A 17,886-nucleotide genomic window follows, 5' to 3' on the forward strand; every position below is an offset into this window, starting at 1 on the left:
TTACCTGTTTCATTTTTCTGGTTTCTTTATGGGAACACCTATAATTCAAAGCTTGCAGTTTCATTTTTTGTTTGCTCTACTATATATTTTTTTTCTCATCTTTATATTCTCTAGATTTTGGGAGCATCACAAATTCATCCACATGGCCAAATGTCTTATTCTGTGTTCTCTAGGGGAGCAAAACCTGTGAAGCATATGTAGATATGTAGAGAGAGAAATTTACTTCAAGGAAATGGCTCACATAATTGTGAGGAAATGGCTCATGCAATTGTGGGGGGTGGCAAGTCCGAAATCTGTGGATCAGACAACAGGCTGAAGACGTCTGCTGGTTCACTTGGTTGCAGGGCCTGATGAACTCAAAATCTGCTGGTCAGGCTACAGGCTGGTGGTGTATGTAGTTGCAGGCGTTGGCGAATCCAAAATCTGAATGCCAGGGGACAGGCTGGAGGCCTCTGTTGGCTTATGTCTCAAGAACTGGAGGTCAGACAAGTAGAAGATTGTGGGGTTGAGAGACAGCGAGCTTTGTCAGAACACCCATTTATGTAATGGAGGCAGGCCACACCCCAAAGGAAACTCCTTTTCCAACTGATTGGTCACATCAGATCACAAGATGGAAGATAATTACATAGTTTCTGCCAAACCAGTGAGAATCACAGTCAAACCAAGTTGTCATGTAACATTAACCATCAAACCAACTGTTTTCAGTAGTGTCAGTTGTGCTCCTTCATATCTCCTATGGGAGTTTCCTTTTATTTTTTGCATGTTTCAAGGATGCTCCTTTTTCATTTCTCCCCTTCACCTCAATTTGCTCTTTCTTTACAGCTAATATAAATGAAAGGTCAATTATTTAAGAACTTCTTTATGCTAAGTACTTCACAAGCATTATCTTAATTCCTTTTTTTAAATTTCATTTATTTTTTGTCTTCTAATTTTATTTCATTGTTGTTGAGAATGCACACAGCAAAACTGCACCAATTCAATCATTTCTGCTTATACAATTCAGTGATGTTGATTACATTCTTTGAGTTGTGCAACCATTCTCACCCTCCTTTTCTGATTTGTTCCTCCTCCACTAACATAAACTCACTGGTCCCTAAGATTCCTGTCTAATCTTTCAAGTTGCCTTTGTCAATTAGATTCATATACAGAGCTCCTAAAAGAGCATAATGCTCCAGGCAGACATTTTTTTACAAGTTAAGCTAAATTATTGTTTGTTTTTAAGAAGACTTCAGGGGATATTTTTGGCTTATGGTTTAAAGATTATCTCAGGGCAATAGTTTCAGGAGGTCATCTAGCCCCTTTGGCTCCAGAAAGTCTGGAGTCCATGAGAATCTGAAATTCTGTTCTGCATTTTCCCCCTTTTGATCAGGATTTTTCTATAGAATCTTTGATCAAAATGTTCAATAATGATAGCCAGGTACCATTCACATCTTCTGGTCTCATGGCAAAGGAGGCAGTTGTTCATGGAGGCAATTAGCCACATACTCCATATCCCCCTGCTATCCCTGACACTCCTTCTTCCTCTGTTGCTCCAGGCAAAGAGAGACCAACTGTCATGCCTTGGATGGCCACTTGCAAGCTTTTAAGACCTCAGGTAGTACGCAATGAGCTAGGTGGTAGAACAGAGGCACTAAACATATTATTAGGCCAATTAACTAAGATGTCTCATGAAACATGATCCTAAACCTCCAAACCAAGGAACAAATCCCCATGGTGTTTGGTTGTACATAAGCAGCATCAGCAGCCACTCTTTTTTGTTGTTGTTGTAAACATATCACACCTTTTGCTAGGTCTACTTTTTACAAGTGTACAACTTATTGACAGTAATTATAATAATCAGCTATGCAACCCTACCCTTAATCAATGTGATTTTTTCCATTAACCTCCTTTCCCTTCCCTCCCACCTCTAGTAACCACTATTAATTCTTGTTTAATTCTTCCAAACTCTGAGGTAGATATTATCCCACGGTACATATGAGGGAACTGAGACTTCAAATGATTATGTCGTTTGCCCAGGGCTGCACAGCTACTTGGTAGTACAGCCAGGATTTAAACCAAGTCTTTATAACCCATCCTCTCAACAGCTTTACCAGAGTTTCAGCTGCCTTTGGCCCTCCTCCCTGTTCAGAGCTCTCTGGAGTGGTTTCGGAAGTATCTTGTGTCAATTTCAGTGCCTCCTGGACTAAGGCATGAGCATCTTCTGCTCTGACTGCTAGAAAATCTGGCTTTGCTAGAGACAAATGTTCCTTGTGCAGGTGATGTACATTCTCCAGCATTTGCTGCAACCCGGGGCCCTACTCCCTCCACCCATTTGTAATGCTTTCTCTGAGGTGACTGTCCATCCAAGGGTGCAAAGTCTCCCTCCCTCTTTAATCTGTAGTTGTACTGAAAACTGAAACCTGTTTTCTCAAAATGCATGTGAAAGCAAGGAGCTGAGAGATTCTAGGGGTGAGTGTAGATCTCAAACCTAGCTAGCTCAGATGATTTCTGGGTACCTAGCTGGTGGTTTGATTTTTCAGGTAATGTAATTCCTGTGTCCTGAAGTTAGAGGCAGTGACTGAGTTGAGGCTTTTTCCCACCTATACTGTAGCTAGTATGATTCAATGAATTGGCTGATTGACACTGGAAGTTAGTAGAAATTTCCAGTGGATTTTGGCTGGAACTTCCTTTTTTCTTTAGTTTCCAGTGCTGTCGTAGTCTTCTTCGGCATTTTTACATTTAATGGATAAATCAGGGTCTGCTAGTACGTGGCCATTTTTAACACATACTTAATAAGCATCTATCATGCAAGGGGTTTGGGATTAGTGTCAGGCTTGCTCTTAAAGAACATATATGGACTGTCTCCATCAAAACCTAGGGGTCAACAATACAGATCAAAATGAACCAAAGTTTCTTTTTAGAACCTTTCCTAGGCTCTTTCCTTGGGTGTAGGAAGTTCCCACACTTCCTATGAATCAGTTAGCCCTATGGATTAGCAAAATTGTCTGATGATTTTTTAAATGCCATTTAAAAAAAAAATCACGATACTAAGAAATGTTAGTATTTTAAAGAGGGAGTTAGGGACTGTGCTAAGGAGGGTGAGTGAAAACGCCTGGGTTGTAGGAATGTTTTCCTATCAGTGAGGCGTGGCTGAAGCTGAGTGAGCTGGGTTAGAGTGACCCACTAGGCTCTGCTGCTCTTAGGAGTTATCTCGTGCAGAAAAAAGCTCTATACACTCTGAATTGTGGAACCCCCTTGGCACACCTATAATTCTTGTCTTAGTAAAGCTGAGTTAACATTATAAGATGCTACTCAACTTTTTTTTCCTTTCGGAAGCATATTTTGTACTTCAGTGGTCAAAGCTACTCCGGATGAAGGAAGCTAACAAATGCATCAAAAACATGAAATACGTAACTGGAAATCCCAAGCTATATGAAGAGTCCCTTCTCTTTGTTCCCATGTTACCCCCTTAAACCCTAAAATTATTTTTTACTGGGCTCTCTTCTTTACTCAACTGCAAGTTCAAGGATGTGTATTAACTTTGTATCCTCAAATTCCAGCACAGTGCCTTGTCACACTCTAAGTACTCAATAAATATTTGTTGAACAAATGGATTAATAGAATAATCCCTTTTTAAAAGACTTTGTCAAATCAGGAGATAGGTGGAAACTGAGGTCAAGATGATTAGAATGGTTAGGAACAAAAATCTCAGGCAAAAGGAGGCTGGAAAGCAGGCATCTCAGCTCCTACAGAAGCCAGAGGTACAGCAAGCCAGGAAAACCAAAGGCCTGGAAATTAGAATTCAAAATGTTGTGATTTTATATCAAAAGAATGCTTTTAAAAAAAAAAAAAGTCAGCTAAGTTTGAATCTGTTAATCTTGCAACCTTTGGCAAGTCATTTTACCCCGCTGGGCTCAGAGTACTGATCTACTCGATCTCTAACACATTATATGATTCTAGGTCACTGACATCAAAGCAAACAGGAACAGAAATCCAGAAGGTTAAGGGGTGAAACCACGCCTGTTAAAGGTTATTCTCTGCTCCATCAGGGACAGGGAGTGGTGACTGGTGTAATACCCTAAGGCTAAAGGCACCAACCAAGCAGTGAACCAAGTTGGCTGAAAAGTCCGAACGAGAGTAGAACTGGCATTACAAGGACATTCCTGCAGAGTACATGCTCAGTGCAACATAATCATATTTATGACAGTTAATACATAAATTTAGCTAGCTTTTGCCTTCTAAGGTAACTGAACTGTATCCTGAAGTGTTCAGTCCACTTTAGCTCATTCTATGGAAGTGGCAAATGTGCAAACAGGTTAAACTGACTTTTACAGAATAATTATTCGTTTATCTTCTTGTTTGAGGATAGAATACTTCATTTTAAGATATACATAAAATGTTACCTCCTAGATTCATGACTAAGATTTTTTTAGTGTTTTTTTCAATCTTCTTATTTCACAGGGCAGTTAGCCTATAAAAGAAACAGCGAAGAAACTTGGAAAACACCAATAGTAAAATCACTTCAGCCATGGCATATACAACCAAAAGCTAGTGACACCCTCAATTATAAAAATGAGCCATGCTTTCTGCTCACTGCTAAAGGACGATTTCATGATCAAATCAGAAATTTAGAAATTGTCCTTCAACAGACACAAATTGGGTCAAGAAAGAGAATTGACTACATAAGGTAACAAGAGGTAAGAGGTGGTACTAATATGAAGGAAAAGAAAAAAACAATAAACAACCAAATGTCACTTTCTTGGACATAAATATTGATGGCAAGATTTCTAAGTAGTCACCCTTATATTTAGTTAGATAAAAACTTCCAGCACAATAACACTGTTAGAAAGTAACCATTAGGGACCGTGTAGCAATGACACATAGACATTAATGCAAATTGTACACTTTCTTCCCTGAGAGCTATATCTTATGTTTTGATCTCTCATATTATTCCTGAAAAATTATTTCAAATTATGATCTATTATTAACATTTCTTGCAATCATTTTCACTGTGGTACTATACAAAGACAAACACGATAAACAGTTTTTAATTTTCTATACAATTTACTGAAGATTATCATGTTATGAAAACAAAAGCAGGTCATTCTTAATGTGTCAAATTTGTGAGTTTGCTAATTTGAAAAAATATATTATACAATCACACAGATAACTCTAAATCTACATTGAAAAATTTAATCAACCAAAAAGTATCTACTTGGAAACTATGTCCCTAGTATCACATTACCAGAAAGATAAGGTTGTTGTCCTCACAGAACAAATGGGTCATTGGTAATTAATCATTAAAATGGCGAATATTCTACTATCTTGGGAGATATTGAGAAAGCTAACAAATTTCTCTGGACACTGTTTATTCTTGCCCTTCCAAAAGACTTATAGATCTAGATAAGATTACTTTGGAAAAGGAATCTTTTTTAGTCCAGAAAATCTTCAGAGTCCAATATAATTCTGGGTTAATCAGAGATTAAAGAACCTTTTTATGAATAAGTAGGCATGGAAATCTTTATTTTAAATTAGCATGTTTTAGTCAAAGTTACTAATCATCAAATATCAGTTCAGAATTCCTGGAATGCATCTGAATGTCAACCAGCCACTAACATTCTGTTTCCAACAATGATGACTCCTTGGCTGAAAGCAGAAGATACAAGCTACCAATTTTACTCCAATACCCATGATCTCTAAAGAAAAATCTTGCTTTTTAATATAAGAAACTATTGAGTCAAATGAATACTAATTAAAACAAAGATAGTGTAAGTAAAATGTGGGTGGAGGAAAACTCTAATTACACAGCAAATACATGAAAGAACTAATCAGATAAGAGAAGGATCATTTTTCCAGCAGTCCCGCTGCCATGAATGATATTTTCATGAGCCTGTGCTACTTTCTCCAGTGGATACTGAGAACCTATTACAGGTTTTAACCAACCAGTTTCCATCCCAGCTTGAAGGGCTGCTGCAGACTGCTGAAATTCCTCCTAAGGGAAAGAAGAAAAGATTTTTTTGAATGGACTATATAATTTAACTCCCAGAAGCATTAAAAAACTTCAGAATCTAAGAGTTATAGATAAGAGTATCTTACAAGTGTGTGGTTTTGGTCAACTTGAAGACAAACCTATAGAAAAAGTAGTTCTTTACAGGGTAACCATAAATTCCAATTTGCCCAGGACAGTCTCAGTTTACAAAACACCCATTGCTCTGATGTAATGACTTATAGTACTTTCTTTCTTTTTCAAAATTGATCTGACTTGGATAATAAATTATACTGATGTCCTAGTATCTTCTAGGGCCTAATCATCAACTCACCCCTCCAGTCAGAGAGCTAAGTTTAACATCTACTCAATAAACTTCCAGTAAGCCTGACTTGGCAAACTGTATCAATTTTTAATTAACAAAATCAGAATCGTTTCATTCCCTACCGTGGATGATGAAAACAGAGAAACTCCAATTATACTAGACTCCTTTGTCATGGTGTCCCGTGGGTTTATCTCAATAGGACCTCTGCTGCCAACAACCTATTATGAAAAACGACATACCTCCCATTAAAGATTACTACAAAATAATGTTAGATGTAAACATGTGGTTTAATAATCTAAGATTATGGTAAAACTTCAAAGTGGTAAGAAAATGAAATACTTACTATTACTCGTCCTCCATGTGACAGAAGTTTCAAATCATTACTAAGATTTATATTAGCTAGCATTTCAATAATCACATCAATTCCTTTATCGCCAACAGATTTCTATATAAAAGAATGTATAATGGGGTAAATAAACAAGCAAAAAACTAAAATAGTTACCATAGCCCCATATAATTCAGAAATGTGTTTCAAATTACATTTTAGATGGTATTTTTAAGGCTAATAATGCAAATTCTAAAATGACCTAATTATATAATGACAATATAATTCCAAGGCACCAGCCATAACATCTAAAATGATAACGATCTGTACTAAAAAAAATTGCTGTAATAAAATAAAATATGCCTGGAATTTCAGGTGCTTAGATTCTACTTAACTATAAAATACTTTTCCTTGGCTGAAAATTTTGTGTCCAAAATGTATTTTCATAGAGAAACCAACAACAAACCAAAACCACAAAGCTCTCAAGGGACTCCGATTTTTATTAAAAAACAAAAAGAACAAACATCGGTTGCTTGGAGTTGCAGGGTGTTTTTTGTGTATTCAGTTTTGTTCTAAATGACCAATAATCCATTTGTCACACTAGTCTTTTCTTTTTTTGCTCTTGGTTCCCAAGATATAGACCTTGCTCTTAAAAAGCTCTACATATCTGTATCAATTTTATTTTAATGAAAAAATAAATACCTGTGCCAGGCATTGTGTTATTAGAAATTCAAAGATGAACATCGGAAGCTTAAAATGTAAAAACAAAACTAAGAAGATGGACAATAAGATATTCCTAGCTATGATGTAATGGACTAAGCACTACATTAGTAGAAATAAACCATAGGTTATAGAGAAAAAGTTAAAGTCTGATTGCCTGCGGTGGTCAGAGAAAGTTTTACAGGCATGATGATCTGAGCCTTGAGGGATGAATACGAGTTCCCTAGGCAAAAAAAAAAAAAAAAAAAGGAAGATAAGCAAGAGGCAGGTAGAAATGAGGCACAGGAAGAGTCTGGGCAGAAGAAATAGAAAAGCAAAGGTATGAGGGGCTGAGAGCACCAGTCAGGATTAGAAAGTAGCCCAGAGAGCCGGAGTATGTATCAGAGCAAGGGGGATTGGTGGGGGAATTGTAGACTGTTGCATATTGTGAAAATACACTAAATGCAATGTTAAAGAGTTTGATTTTTTTTTTTTTTTTGGCAAGTGTTAATTCACGTGCTGGGCACTGTTCTAGACACTGAAGGTACGTCAGGGAAAAAGAGAAACAAAAATTCCTATCCACATGGAGTTTCCTGTTCAGTTATTTCGGAAGATTTTTTTTTTTTTAAAACATGGAACCAAATAACTCTGGAGAAGGCAGAGAAGACAGAGGCAGGTATTAGCTCAGTTGGGAACTATGATAATTGTCAACGGCAGAGAAGATGAGGCCTAGACTAGGTCACAATGGTGGGGGGAAGAGAGAAAAATAGAGAGATTTGAAAGGCACATCATAGGTGAAACTGAAAGAATAAGGTGATCAACTTGATGTGTGGGAGGAAGAACTGTGAAAAGAAGATAGGAATAAAAAATGAAATGCAGGTTTCCATCTTGGGTGGCCAGATGGGTGGATGACTAGATGAGTGGGAATGTCTTGTAGGCTGATAGGAAAGAATGTTGCTCAAGCCAGATACAGTTTTAGAAATCAGCAGCATTTGGGTAATAACAGAAGCCATGAGAATATCTGGGATTAATCAGGATGAAAGTTTAGCACCAGAAGATGAGAGATTAAAGGAAAAGATCTGAAGAACACCAACATTTAAGTAATACAAGAGGAAGGAGACTAAAAATGAATAGTCAGGGAGGTAAGAAAAGAATGTTTCAAGGAGATGTGGTCAGTGTCACAGATTGCTGAGAAATCAAATAGAATGAGGACTGAGACAAGACTCCCAAACCCCATTGCCAGACTAGTGGACCAGTAATTAGGAGTGTATCAGTGACCTTCTTAAGCAGTTTATGAAGTTGGAAGAGAGCAAACTGCAGTGGAAGGAGATGGGAGGTCAAGAATGAAAAGCAATAAGTAGTCACTACTTTTTCAAGAAGTTGTTTTAAAAGGGAGGAGAGATAGAAGTGAGGTAAAAGGTTATGAGAATGTTTTCGAGAACGGGAAAGACTTAAGCTATAAGACTGCATGGTCTTACAGATTAGATTACTGTGACACAAAAGCCATATTCTTAAAATAACTGATCATTTTTCATATTTGTAAATACTCTTAGATAATGGTATCAGGGTTAAGTTCGGGATCTAGTTTTATTAGACACATAATAAGTGACAGCCTTGGCTCAGTTTTTTGGTAAGACGATTTAGTGGTAAAAAAAACAAACCCTCACACATATTTTTAATCAGTTTTTAATGACCTGGTTTACATAGTAATCAGTACCTGAAAAATTCTAACTGATTCTCAACCTGAGCAAGTAGTTTGAGGATTAACAAGGTAATCAGTGTTTAGTAAATCCCTACTATAGCACAGACAGGGAGCTCTAAGGGCTGCTTAAATTCAGTTATAGCTAGGGATACATGAAACAACTAATTACCATGTTTTAACACAAATAGAGTGCATATCTTACTTTTTTTGACAACCTCACCCCCACCAAGGTATTTTCGAAAGTGCACTTCATTAATTTTTTTATAGCAACATGTAAAAAAAAAAATTAGCATAGCACGCTTACAAAAATACCTGGTGGTTAGGGGTTGGCAAAAAAAAAACATAGACTGCTGCATGTTATTTGCACACATGTTATTTGGGTAAAAATATATGGTAAATGCTACCTCATGGGTTTGGTTGAGGTTGTAATTATTCCTCCAAAGTATCCAGTTAATGTACTTTATTTACTAAATCCTAGACAGATCCAGTTTGTAATCTGTGGTAAGGTATCTCATCTTCCATGGGTAAGTCACATCAAATTACATTAAGAACACTTCCCAGCTACAAATACATAGCTACGGCTTGACTTAAAATATGATTTGCATTAAAGAGTACCAATTTTTTTTTTATTAAAAAATCTACAGAGGCTATATTTCATTTGCTACACACAGACAAAGCAGAAAGTTTAAAAATTAAACATTTCTGCTTTTTAAATTAAACAACTTTTTAAACGCACATGTAGGAATAAGAAAAAAATAAACAACTTTAAGAGAGTAGTTGGCAAAAAACTTAAAAAAAGTAAGTTTCTAAAAAAAAGTTTTATTTATAACATTGTAGAAAATTTTACCTTAATTTCGTCAATATAATTAACGTCCTTGTGATTAAATACTTTGTGGGCTCCATTTTGCAAAACGGTGTTTTGACCTTTCTCCGAACCAGCTGTACCCAAAACCTTTAAGCCATAAGCTCTAGCAATTTGGCATGCTGCTAGTCCAACCTGGAAAAAAAAAGTTTTTGATTTGTTGCATTCCTCCAAACATTTAATACATACAATGAACTTAAGATTCTTCTGAGTCATACCCTATCCTTGAAGGAACTTACAGTCTAAATGAAGAAATAAGAAAAACAATAGCTAACTGTCATGGATTGAATTATGTCCCCCAAAAATGTGTGAAAACTTGGCTAGGCCATGATTCCCTGTATTGTGTGGTTGTCCTCTATTTTGTGATCTGATGTAATTGTCTTATGTGTTGTAAATCCTAACCTCTATGACAGTGGCACAGTGGTTTAAGAGCTTGGCTGCTAACCAAAAGGCCAGCAGTTTGAATCTACCAGCTCTTCCATGGAAACTCTATGGGGCAGTTCTACTCTGTCCTTCAGAGTCAATATGTTTTTTTTATGTGTTGAAATCAACTTGCCGGCAATGGGTACGGGTATGCGCAAAACACTCTAATGAGGGGTGACAATAATAAACACATTAAAAATACCTGAATAAAATAAATTCATAAAATTATAAGTGCTATGAAGACAAACAGGCCATTGGGTTAGAGAGAGATGGTGGAGGGGGTATTTCGGTTATCAGGTGATCAGGAAGGGCCACTCTGAAGAAATGAGACCCGAATGAAGTGAGGGGAACAAGTCACATGAAGAATGTTGAAGGCAGAGTGAATGGCCATGGCTAAACTGGAGAGGTGGGAATGAACCTGGGGTGATCAAAGCACAGAAAGAAGGTCAATGGGGAAGGGAGTGGAAGGAGATGAGGTCAGGGAGGCACAGAGAGGCCCAGTCACATAGGATCTTGAAAGTGAAGGTAAAGGATGTGGATTCTACTTAAAAGCTATGAAGAATTATTGGAGAGCTTTCATAGGGAAGTGATAGGATCTGATTTAGGCTTTAAAAAGATCACTCCAATTATATGTGAGGGAAAATGAAGGGGTGGGGGGAAACAAGAGCAAGGAGAGCAGTTAGTATAAGATAGTGTACATAAGAGATAAGGCTGGGTTGGACTAAAGTGGTAGGCTAGAAAGATAAAAATGAATTTAAATATAGTTTAGATGTAAACTCCTAGGACTTCCCCACGGATTGAAGGTGGGTGGTAGGGAAAAAAAAAATCCAGGATGTTGTTTAGGCCTTTGGCCAGATTAACTGGGGATTAACTGAGATGGAGAAGACTAGGGAGGATTGAGTTTGTTTAAGTATCAAGAACTCTCACTTTGTACATGCTGAGCTACATTTTGCTTATTTAAGTGAAAAGGCTCAGCAAATCAGTTGAATATGGGTAGGGACTTGAAACAGTTCAGAGCTGGAAAGAGAAATTTAAAATTCACCAGCTTATAGATGGTATTTAAAGCCACAGGATTAGATGACATCACTATGATAACAGACAAATGTGCTTGGTACAAAAAAGGTACAAGAGTATTCTAGGAATATAGATAAATGAGTAATTTAATTAAAGAACAATTCTAAGATATACATGTTTGATTAAATGCCAAAGGAATGGTAGTCATATCATATACATTCAGAGCAGGGTTTCTCAACCTTGGTTTTATTAACATCTTAACTGGATAATTCTTTGCTGTGGGAGGCTGTCCTGTGCATTGATGTTTAGCAGTAAGCTTGGCCTCTTCCTACCAGATGACAGTAGTACTGCCTTCCCCAGTTGTGGAAATGAAATATGTCTAAAAATGTCCTCAGGTGGTGGTAGAGGTGGGGACACCACCCATTGGTAACCACTGATTCAGAGGAAGGTAAAATAGAAAAATAATTAAAATGAAAACTGATGCTAGAAATTAATAAAAATTGTAACAGAATCAAGGACTCTCAGGCTTGAAATGGACCTTAAACTTTATATGGCATATGGGAGTGATGAGCTGAGACTCCAGTCATGGCAGGGATTTATTTGATTTAACCAAAAACAAACAAGCACATGGAACTCAAAGTCTCATGGAACGGTGGGGGAGAGATGAAACACAATACGCTATGGGGCAGCACAATTGATTCTGGTTACTTTAATTTTCAGTTTCAAAAAACTAAGCCTCTAATGAAATTTTAAACTAAAAACTTAATGAAATATAGTATCTCCTTACGCTTTAACTATAGATACCCAATAGCTATTTTAAAGGCACCATTTATTCTATTCTTCTCAACAATGATACTAGCAATACTCTTTCAATGGATTATGCACCATTATGTGTCCACTATTTTCCTTCTGGAGATCTCTTGGTGGCATAGTAGTTAAATACTATAGCTGCTAACCAAAAGGTCAGCAGTTCGAACCTGCCAGATACTCCTTAGAAACTCTATAGGGCAGTTCTACTCTGTCCTATAGGGTTGCTATGAGTCAGAATCCACTCGATGGCGATGAGTTTTTTTTTTTTTTTTTCCTTGGTTTATTTTCCTTCTATATATTTTGCTAACTAGGGCACTCCCCACCAACATATCTGGATAATAGCTGTGTTCGTAAATTCCACACCATTTTAAACAAAATTTCAAGAGAATTTGAATTAAATGAGGACAGAAAGTACAAACAGAAGCAAGACAAAACCCAGGGCAGGGAGGATCAGAAGGGCTTCACACACCAGGTCGTCAGCCTATCCCTGCCAGCCAAGGATTTAACAGACTCTCAGCCAGCTCTTTCAGCCAGCTCAGAGAACAGTGTGGATTTTGCCTTTTTTTTTTAAAAAAAAAGAAAATCATGGTGAAGCAACTGGGCTTTTTACAAGAGAGTAAAGGGAACAAAAAGATTTTCTTTAAACTCTTCTCTCCCCTTCCTACTGAAATCTCTCATTTTCATTTCCATACAGAGCACAAAGTTAGCTCCCTGAAAGCCAGAGCAATTTAAATACATGCATTTGTTTGACAGATACTTTAGTTATTTAAGGTTAAACTTAATTTAACTCAAAAATAGCCTCTTCAGTGAAGCTAAACAATGGGAGTTTTGACAAGGTATATTGGTCATATTTTTTCAAGCCCTATAAAGACAATTGTGGTGTTTTTTAGTAGTCTGATCTACTAAATCCTTCAAAATTGATCTATTTGAGGTAGGCAGGGAGCTGGGTGTGAAACCTTGTGATTCATCTATCTAAAGTAACAGAGAAACACAATGGGCTGAATTGTTCGCCCACCTTTCACCTTCCAGGACACCACCCATTATTCAGGGGGGGTGATGTACCATTTTTATAGGGTATTTCTTTCAACTTACCTCCAAGAGTACACAGTGCTCCAAAAGGGCTGATCAGCTTCCTCAAGGTGAGTTATCTATCCCCAGGCCCTTTATTCTAAAACGTGAAATCCTGTCTCCGAAATTTCTGAAGGCTCAACATGCAGGATAGAGGTCATGTGGATTTCTTGTTAAATTCCAACCTCCAAGCTCTAACTTTCCCTCTAAGCTCCTCAGAGGCAGAATGACAGCCAGTTTCCTGAAGAGGCTTCTGACAGCCCTGCGTTGGGTGATTTCACTGAAGGGCTTATTTTAAAAGTTTTGAGTCTCCTCTTCCTAGTTCCTATCCAACATTAGCATTTTAAGCCATACATTGTGGTGGTAAGGACACAGCGTAGACTGTGCACTGCACGAAATGTCATCAAAGCGCAGCAGGCAAGCAGGCGAAGGGAGATAGAAAGGAGAAAGGATTCACAGTGTGGCTTTGCAGTACTGTCTGGGGCAATGTTGGTAAAGCTTTAACGAGCCTTCGCTTTCTTATCTAAGGGGATATGGAAATAATATTAACCTTAAAAGAACTGTTTAAAATTCTAAATAAATATTTTTCTAATATATGCTACTTGAAGGCAAACACAAGGTCAGATGACCTTGGTCCAGCCCCAACACCGGTGGACAACCTAATAATATATTTTTGATGGGGTAATTGGTTGAATTTATTAACCAAGAAATGCTAAACTAATGACAAAGAATCACTTTCAGAAGAAGCTTCACAAGATAAAGGAAAATGGCATCCTTGACTATATTTATAAACGTGGCTTTTAAAAATGACTAAATGAAATATAATGTGAAACCCACAAAGGTTTTTGTAAAATAAACTTAAAAAAAAAAAAATACTTACTCCTCCGCTAGCTCCATGAACCAGAACAGTTTCCCCAGCTTTCGCACGAGCACTGGTGGGAGAAAAAAAAAAAAAAGCATGGGTTCCATCACCTTATTTTTTTAAGCTAATTAAGCTCAGATACTTTTCAGTATCCTTAAGGAAATTCTACCCTCAGATTGGCTAATACCCAAAGAGAAAACTTATCCTGACACACAGCCCAAAATTCTTCTCCCAGCTCCACAGGATCAAACAATGGTCCTTCAGAGCCACAGGTAAAAGAAAACCTTTCTTTCTTCCTTTCCTTCTCCTTTCCTTCTTTCTTTTCTGTCTTCCTTCCTCCCTTTCTTTCTTCCTTTCTTTTATCCACTCATTCATTCGACAAACATTTACTAGGAATCTACTATGTGCCAAGGAATACCTGGGTGACACAGTTTTCTCGTGACTACTAACCAAAAGGTAGGCAGTTCAAACCCGTCCAGAGGTGCCTTGGAAGAAAGGCCTGGCATTACAGCCATGAAAACCCTATGGAGCACAGTTTTACTCTGCAACACATGGAGTTGCCATGAGTCAGAATCAACTCCACAGCAATTGGTTTTTTTTTTTTTTGGTTTTATTATGTGCCAGGCCCTGTGCTGGGTGCTGGGATCTCACCCATGGTGCTACCTTCTGAGAGGCTTCAATCCTTGCGGGTATGTGAAGTGAAACTATGAGACCTAGAAAGGCTGTGGTCTCTCATTCCCATGTGTTCCCACAGAGGGTGTCAAAGCAGGTTTCCTGTAGCTCATCCTCTACTCTGTGGTCCAGGAGAATGCCCAAGTAAACACAGTAGCGAGACTCTTCTCTCCCCAGGCGTAGGATAACATTTTGACTTCACCAAGCCTTTGAACATCGGGTTGTGCCAGCCTCTATGCCCTCATTCCAGAAAGCAATGCTGACTCAGCCTTGGGAAGAGAGTAATAAATATAATAAATCCCATCTCAAATGTTCCCATGTCACCATCTAAAGTTCCCAGGTCCTCTGGTGAAATGACATTTCATTCTTTTTACTTTTGGTTCATATTACTACTTTTCTATAATGTTCTGAAAACATGGAACATGCGGCAAGACAGCTTTGGGGTGCTGTACCATTCCAGATGGACAGAGGGCTAAGGTCGCATGCCAGCAGCTGTTGTGTGATGCAGATTAGGCTCTCAGGGAGGATCTCTCACTCCTCGGACAATAGGGGGTGGGGACGCTGCAGAGAGATTATGCTCCATCTGGGAGTGAGAACACAGTAACCCACAGTCCTGCTCAAGGCTCTGTGCCAACGGCTAATAAATGGCAATAATGAACAATAAATAACGTTTTCTCTAACCCTCTTGCTTGGAGAGAAGGGGACTGGGGACATGAGTTAAACGAGGGCTGGAAATGATGAAGCGAGACAACTATTACCAAAACACTTTGACTTTTAAAAAGTAAAATACAAATGTAAGATCACCAATGTTATACTATGGGGTATGCAATACTTCCCAACAAATTAAAAAAAAAAAAAAACCCTTATAAACAACACTAAGAACACATTCTCCTAAGTACTGGGGCCTGGATGGGTGGGGAAAAGGCAGGCTAACCCCTGGTTCCCACTGCTATGCTCCTCCTACCCTGTGAGGAGTGTACAGTCACCCTCCACCGGAGCTCACCACAGAGGGCCGTAGCACTGACCCGTCCATGTCCTCTCCTGGCCTCCTAGTCACCGAAGACTCTAGGTACCTGTGCCATAGGCTTTTCTTCCACCCCAAATCCTGCCCTAATCTAGGAGATTTCAACATTCACTCAAAGAAAACCTAGCATCACAACTCTTGAGTTACTCTCCACTTTAGCCACTCTCCCCCAGGGCTCAATCTGGTAAGCAGCAGCAACCATTCCATCTGAGACACATCAGACGCTGATGAGCAATGCTATGCCAGTGATCCTCATCCTCCTTCTATGAGCCCACATTCTCTCAGAACCTTTTCTTCAACTTCACAGAGGTCACTATGTCTCAAAAGCTCCATTTCTGCCCAGTTAATGCTCTTGGCCTCACTTCTTTCCCTACTTGGCCTGGATCCCATGGTAGCTTCCCCCAGCTTCTCCCTCTCGAGTGCTCTCATTTCCTTTGAACTGTTCCATTTTGCCACCAATATTCCAGCCCTAGAGTAAGGCTAAAATCCACCTTCCCTGATACTTTATCCAAATAGCTGAGTACTGTAGAAGGAAACCACATGATCATGCCGTTGGTGCCACTCCAGTTCTGTTCTCAAAAGATCACTTTGCTTTAATTAGGAAAATAGAGGCCACCACAAAGGAGCTCCTTTGAACACCCCACCTCCCTACCCAGAAATGTTTCCATAATTATGCCATCTTTACCTCTTCTAGGCTTAAGGGATGACATGTCTTTTTTTCTTTGAAGCCAAATTCTCCACCTACGCCCTATGACCTTTCCATTTTGCCTCATGCAGGAACTTGCTCCAACTGCCATTCCACCCTCTTGTCCAAATCTGCAATCTTTTTCTCTGTACTAGAGCCTTCCATTCAGCTACGAACATGCTCAAGTCCATCCTTAAAGAAACGCTCTTTGTCCCCATAGTCTCCTCAAATAATCTCCTACTCTCTCATTGTCTCTCCCATTTTTTAAAAAGAGTAGTTTCCACTCAAGGAACTGGTTTCCATTTCCTTCCTCAACTCATTCCACCCAGCCTCTGTCCCACCACTCTACTGAGAATAATCTGACTAAAGTTACCAGGGACTTCTTAATTGCTAAACCCAACTGAAATTTCCTTCTGAATAGCCCTCGCTGCAGCATTTGATACCTAACCTCTCTCCTTAGTAACAATACTGTTCCCACTAACACTGCCAACACTGATTGAACGTTGAGCCTTACCCTACACCAGATGCTGTACTAAGAACTTTACATGCACTATGCCCTTTAGTTCTCACTATTCTGTGAGGTAGACGCTGTTATTACTCATGTTTCACAAATCTGGAAACTACAGCTGAGAAACTGTTTCTCAAATCTGGAAACTTCACATAGCTAGCACAAGGTGAAGATAGTACTCTAACTCAGGTCTTTGTGCATTCGAACTGCATGCACTTAACTATTCCACCAGGATCTTTAGATGTTCTTGGCCTTAGGATCAGTTCCCTTTTGTTCTCCTCATGACATTATCTCCTTCCACTGACGACACTCTTAAGTGCTGGTGTTTACTAGGTTTCATACTCACTCTACTGTTTTTCTATTCCTTGTCATATTGTCAACTATCACCTACATGCTGATATCCCCACATTTCTATCTCCAGCCTTCAAGCTTCGGATTCCTATATCCAACAGGCTGCTGGACTTCTCCCTGGGGATGCCTGTCTCTGAGCTTCAAGTCCAAAGCTGAACTAAGCTTCCCATTGAAACCTGGTCCTTCTTCTTTTTCTTGTCTCAGTTAAACATCACCCAAGCTAGAAGTATTCTTAGTCCTTCTTCTCTCTCATCCTCCACACAATCACCAAATATTCCTGACTTTATCCCCCTAACTAGCTGTCCTTTATTTTTCACCTCTTCTACCATGCCCCTTGCTCTGACCGGTATGTATTTTATCTAGAGGAGGCTTTACAAGAACCTCCTAACCCTGTCTCCATTCCTGTCCTCAAATCCATCCTTCACACAGCAGATATGTGATCTCAGTAACACAAATAGGCCATATCATTCTTTTTAACAAAACATGTCACAGCCCCAATCTCTTCTAGAACAATATGTGAAATTTGTAATACAGTTTTTTATAATCTGGAACCTACCTATTTGATGGTAATAGCTAACACTTATTGAGATT

General features: G+C 38.6%; 1 protein-coding gene across 1 annotated transcript in view; it reads right to left on the reverse strand.

Annotated features, from left to right (window-relative positions):
• Positions 1-5,061: 5,061 nt before the first annotated feature.
• CRYZ (crystallin zeta) overlaps positions 5,062-17,886 on the reverse strand; it is a 33,182-nt gene continuing 20,357 nt past the window's right edge. The window contains exons 5-9 of the mRNA XM_049879585.1: positions 14,074-14,125; positions 9,864-10,013; positions 6,634-6,735; positions 6,413-6,508; positions 5,062-5,971 (exon numbers count right to left, since the gene is read on the reverse strand). Coding sequence (XP_049735542.1) covers positions 5,804-5,971; positions 6,413-6,508; positions 6,634-6,735; positions 9,864-10,013; positions 14,074-14,125 — 568 coding nt within the window. The 3' untranslated portion in view covers positions 5,062-5,803. The remainder of the gene's footprint in view (positions 5,972-6,412; positions 6,509-6,633; positions 6,736-9,863; positions 10,014-14,073; positions 14,126-17,886) is intronic.

This window comes from Elephas maximus, chromosome 3 (assembly GCF_024166365.1).
Source record: "Elephas maximus indicus isolate mEleMax1 chromosome 3, mEleMax1 primary haplotype, whole genome shotgun sequence".
Taxonomy (NCBI): Eukaryota; Metazoa; Chordata; class Mammalia; order Proboscidea; family Elephantidae; genus Elephas; species Elephas maximus.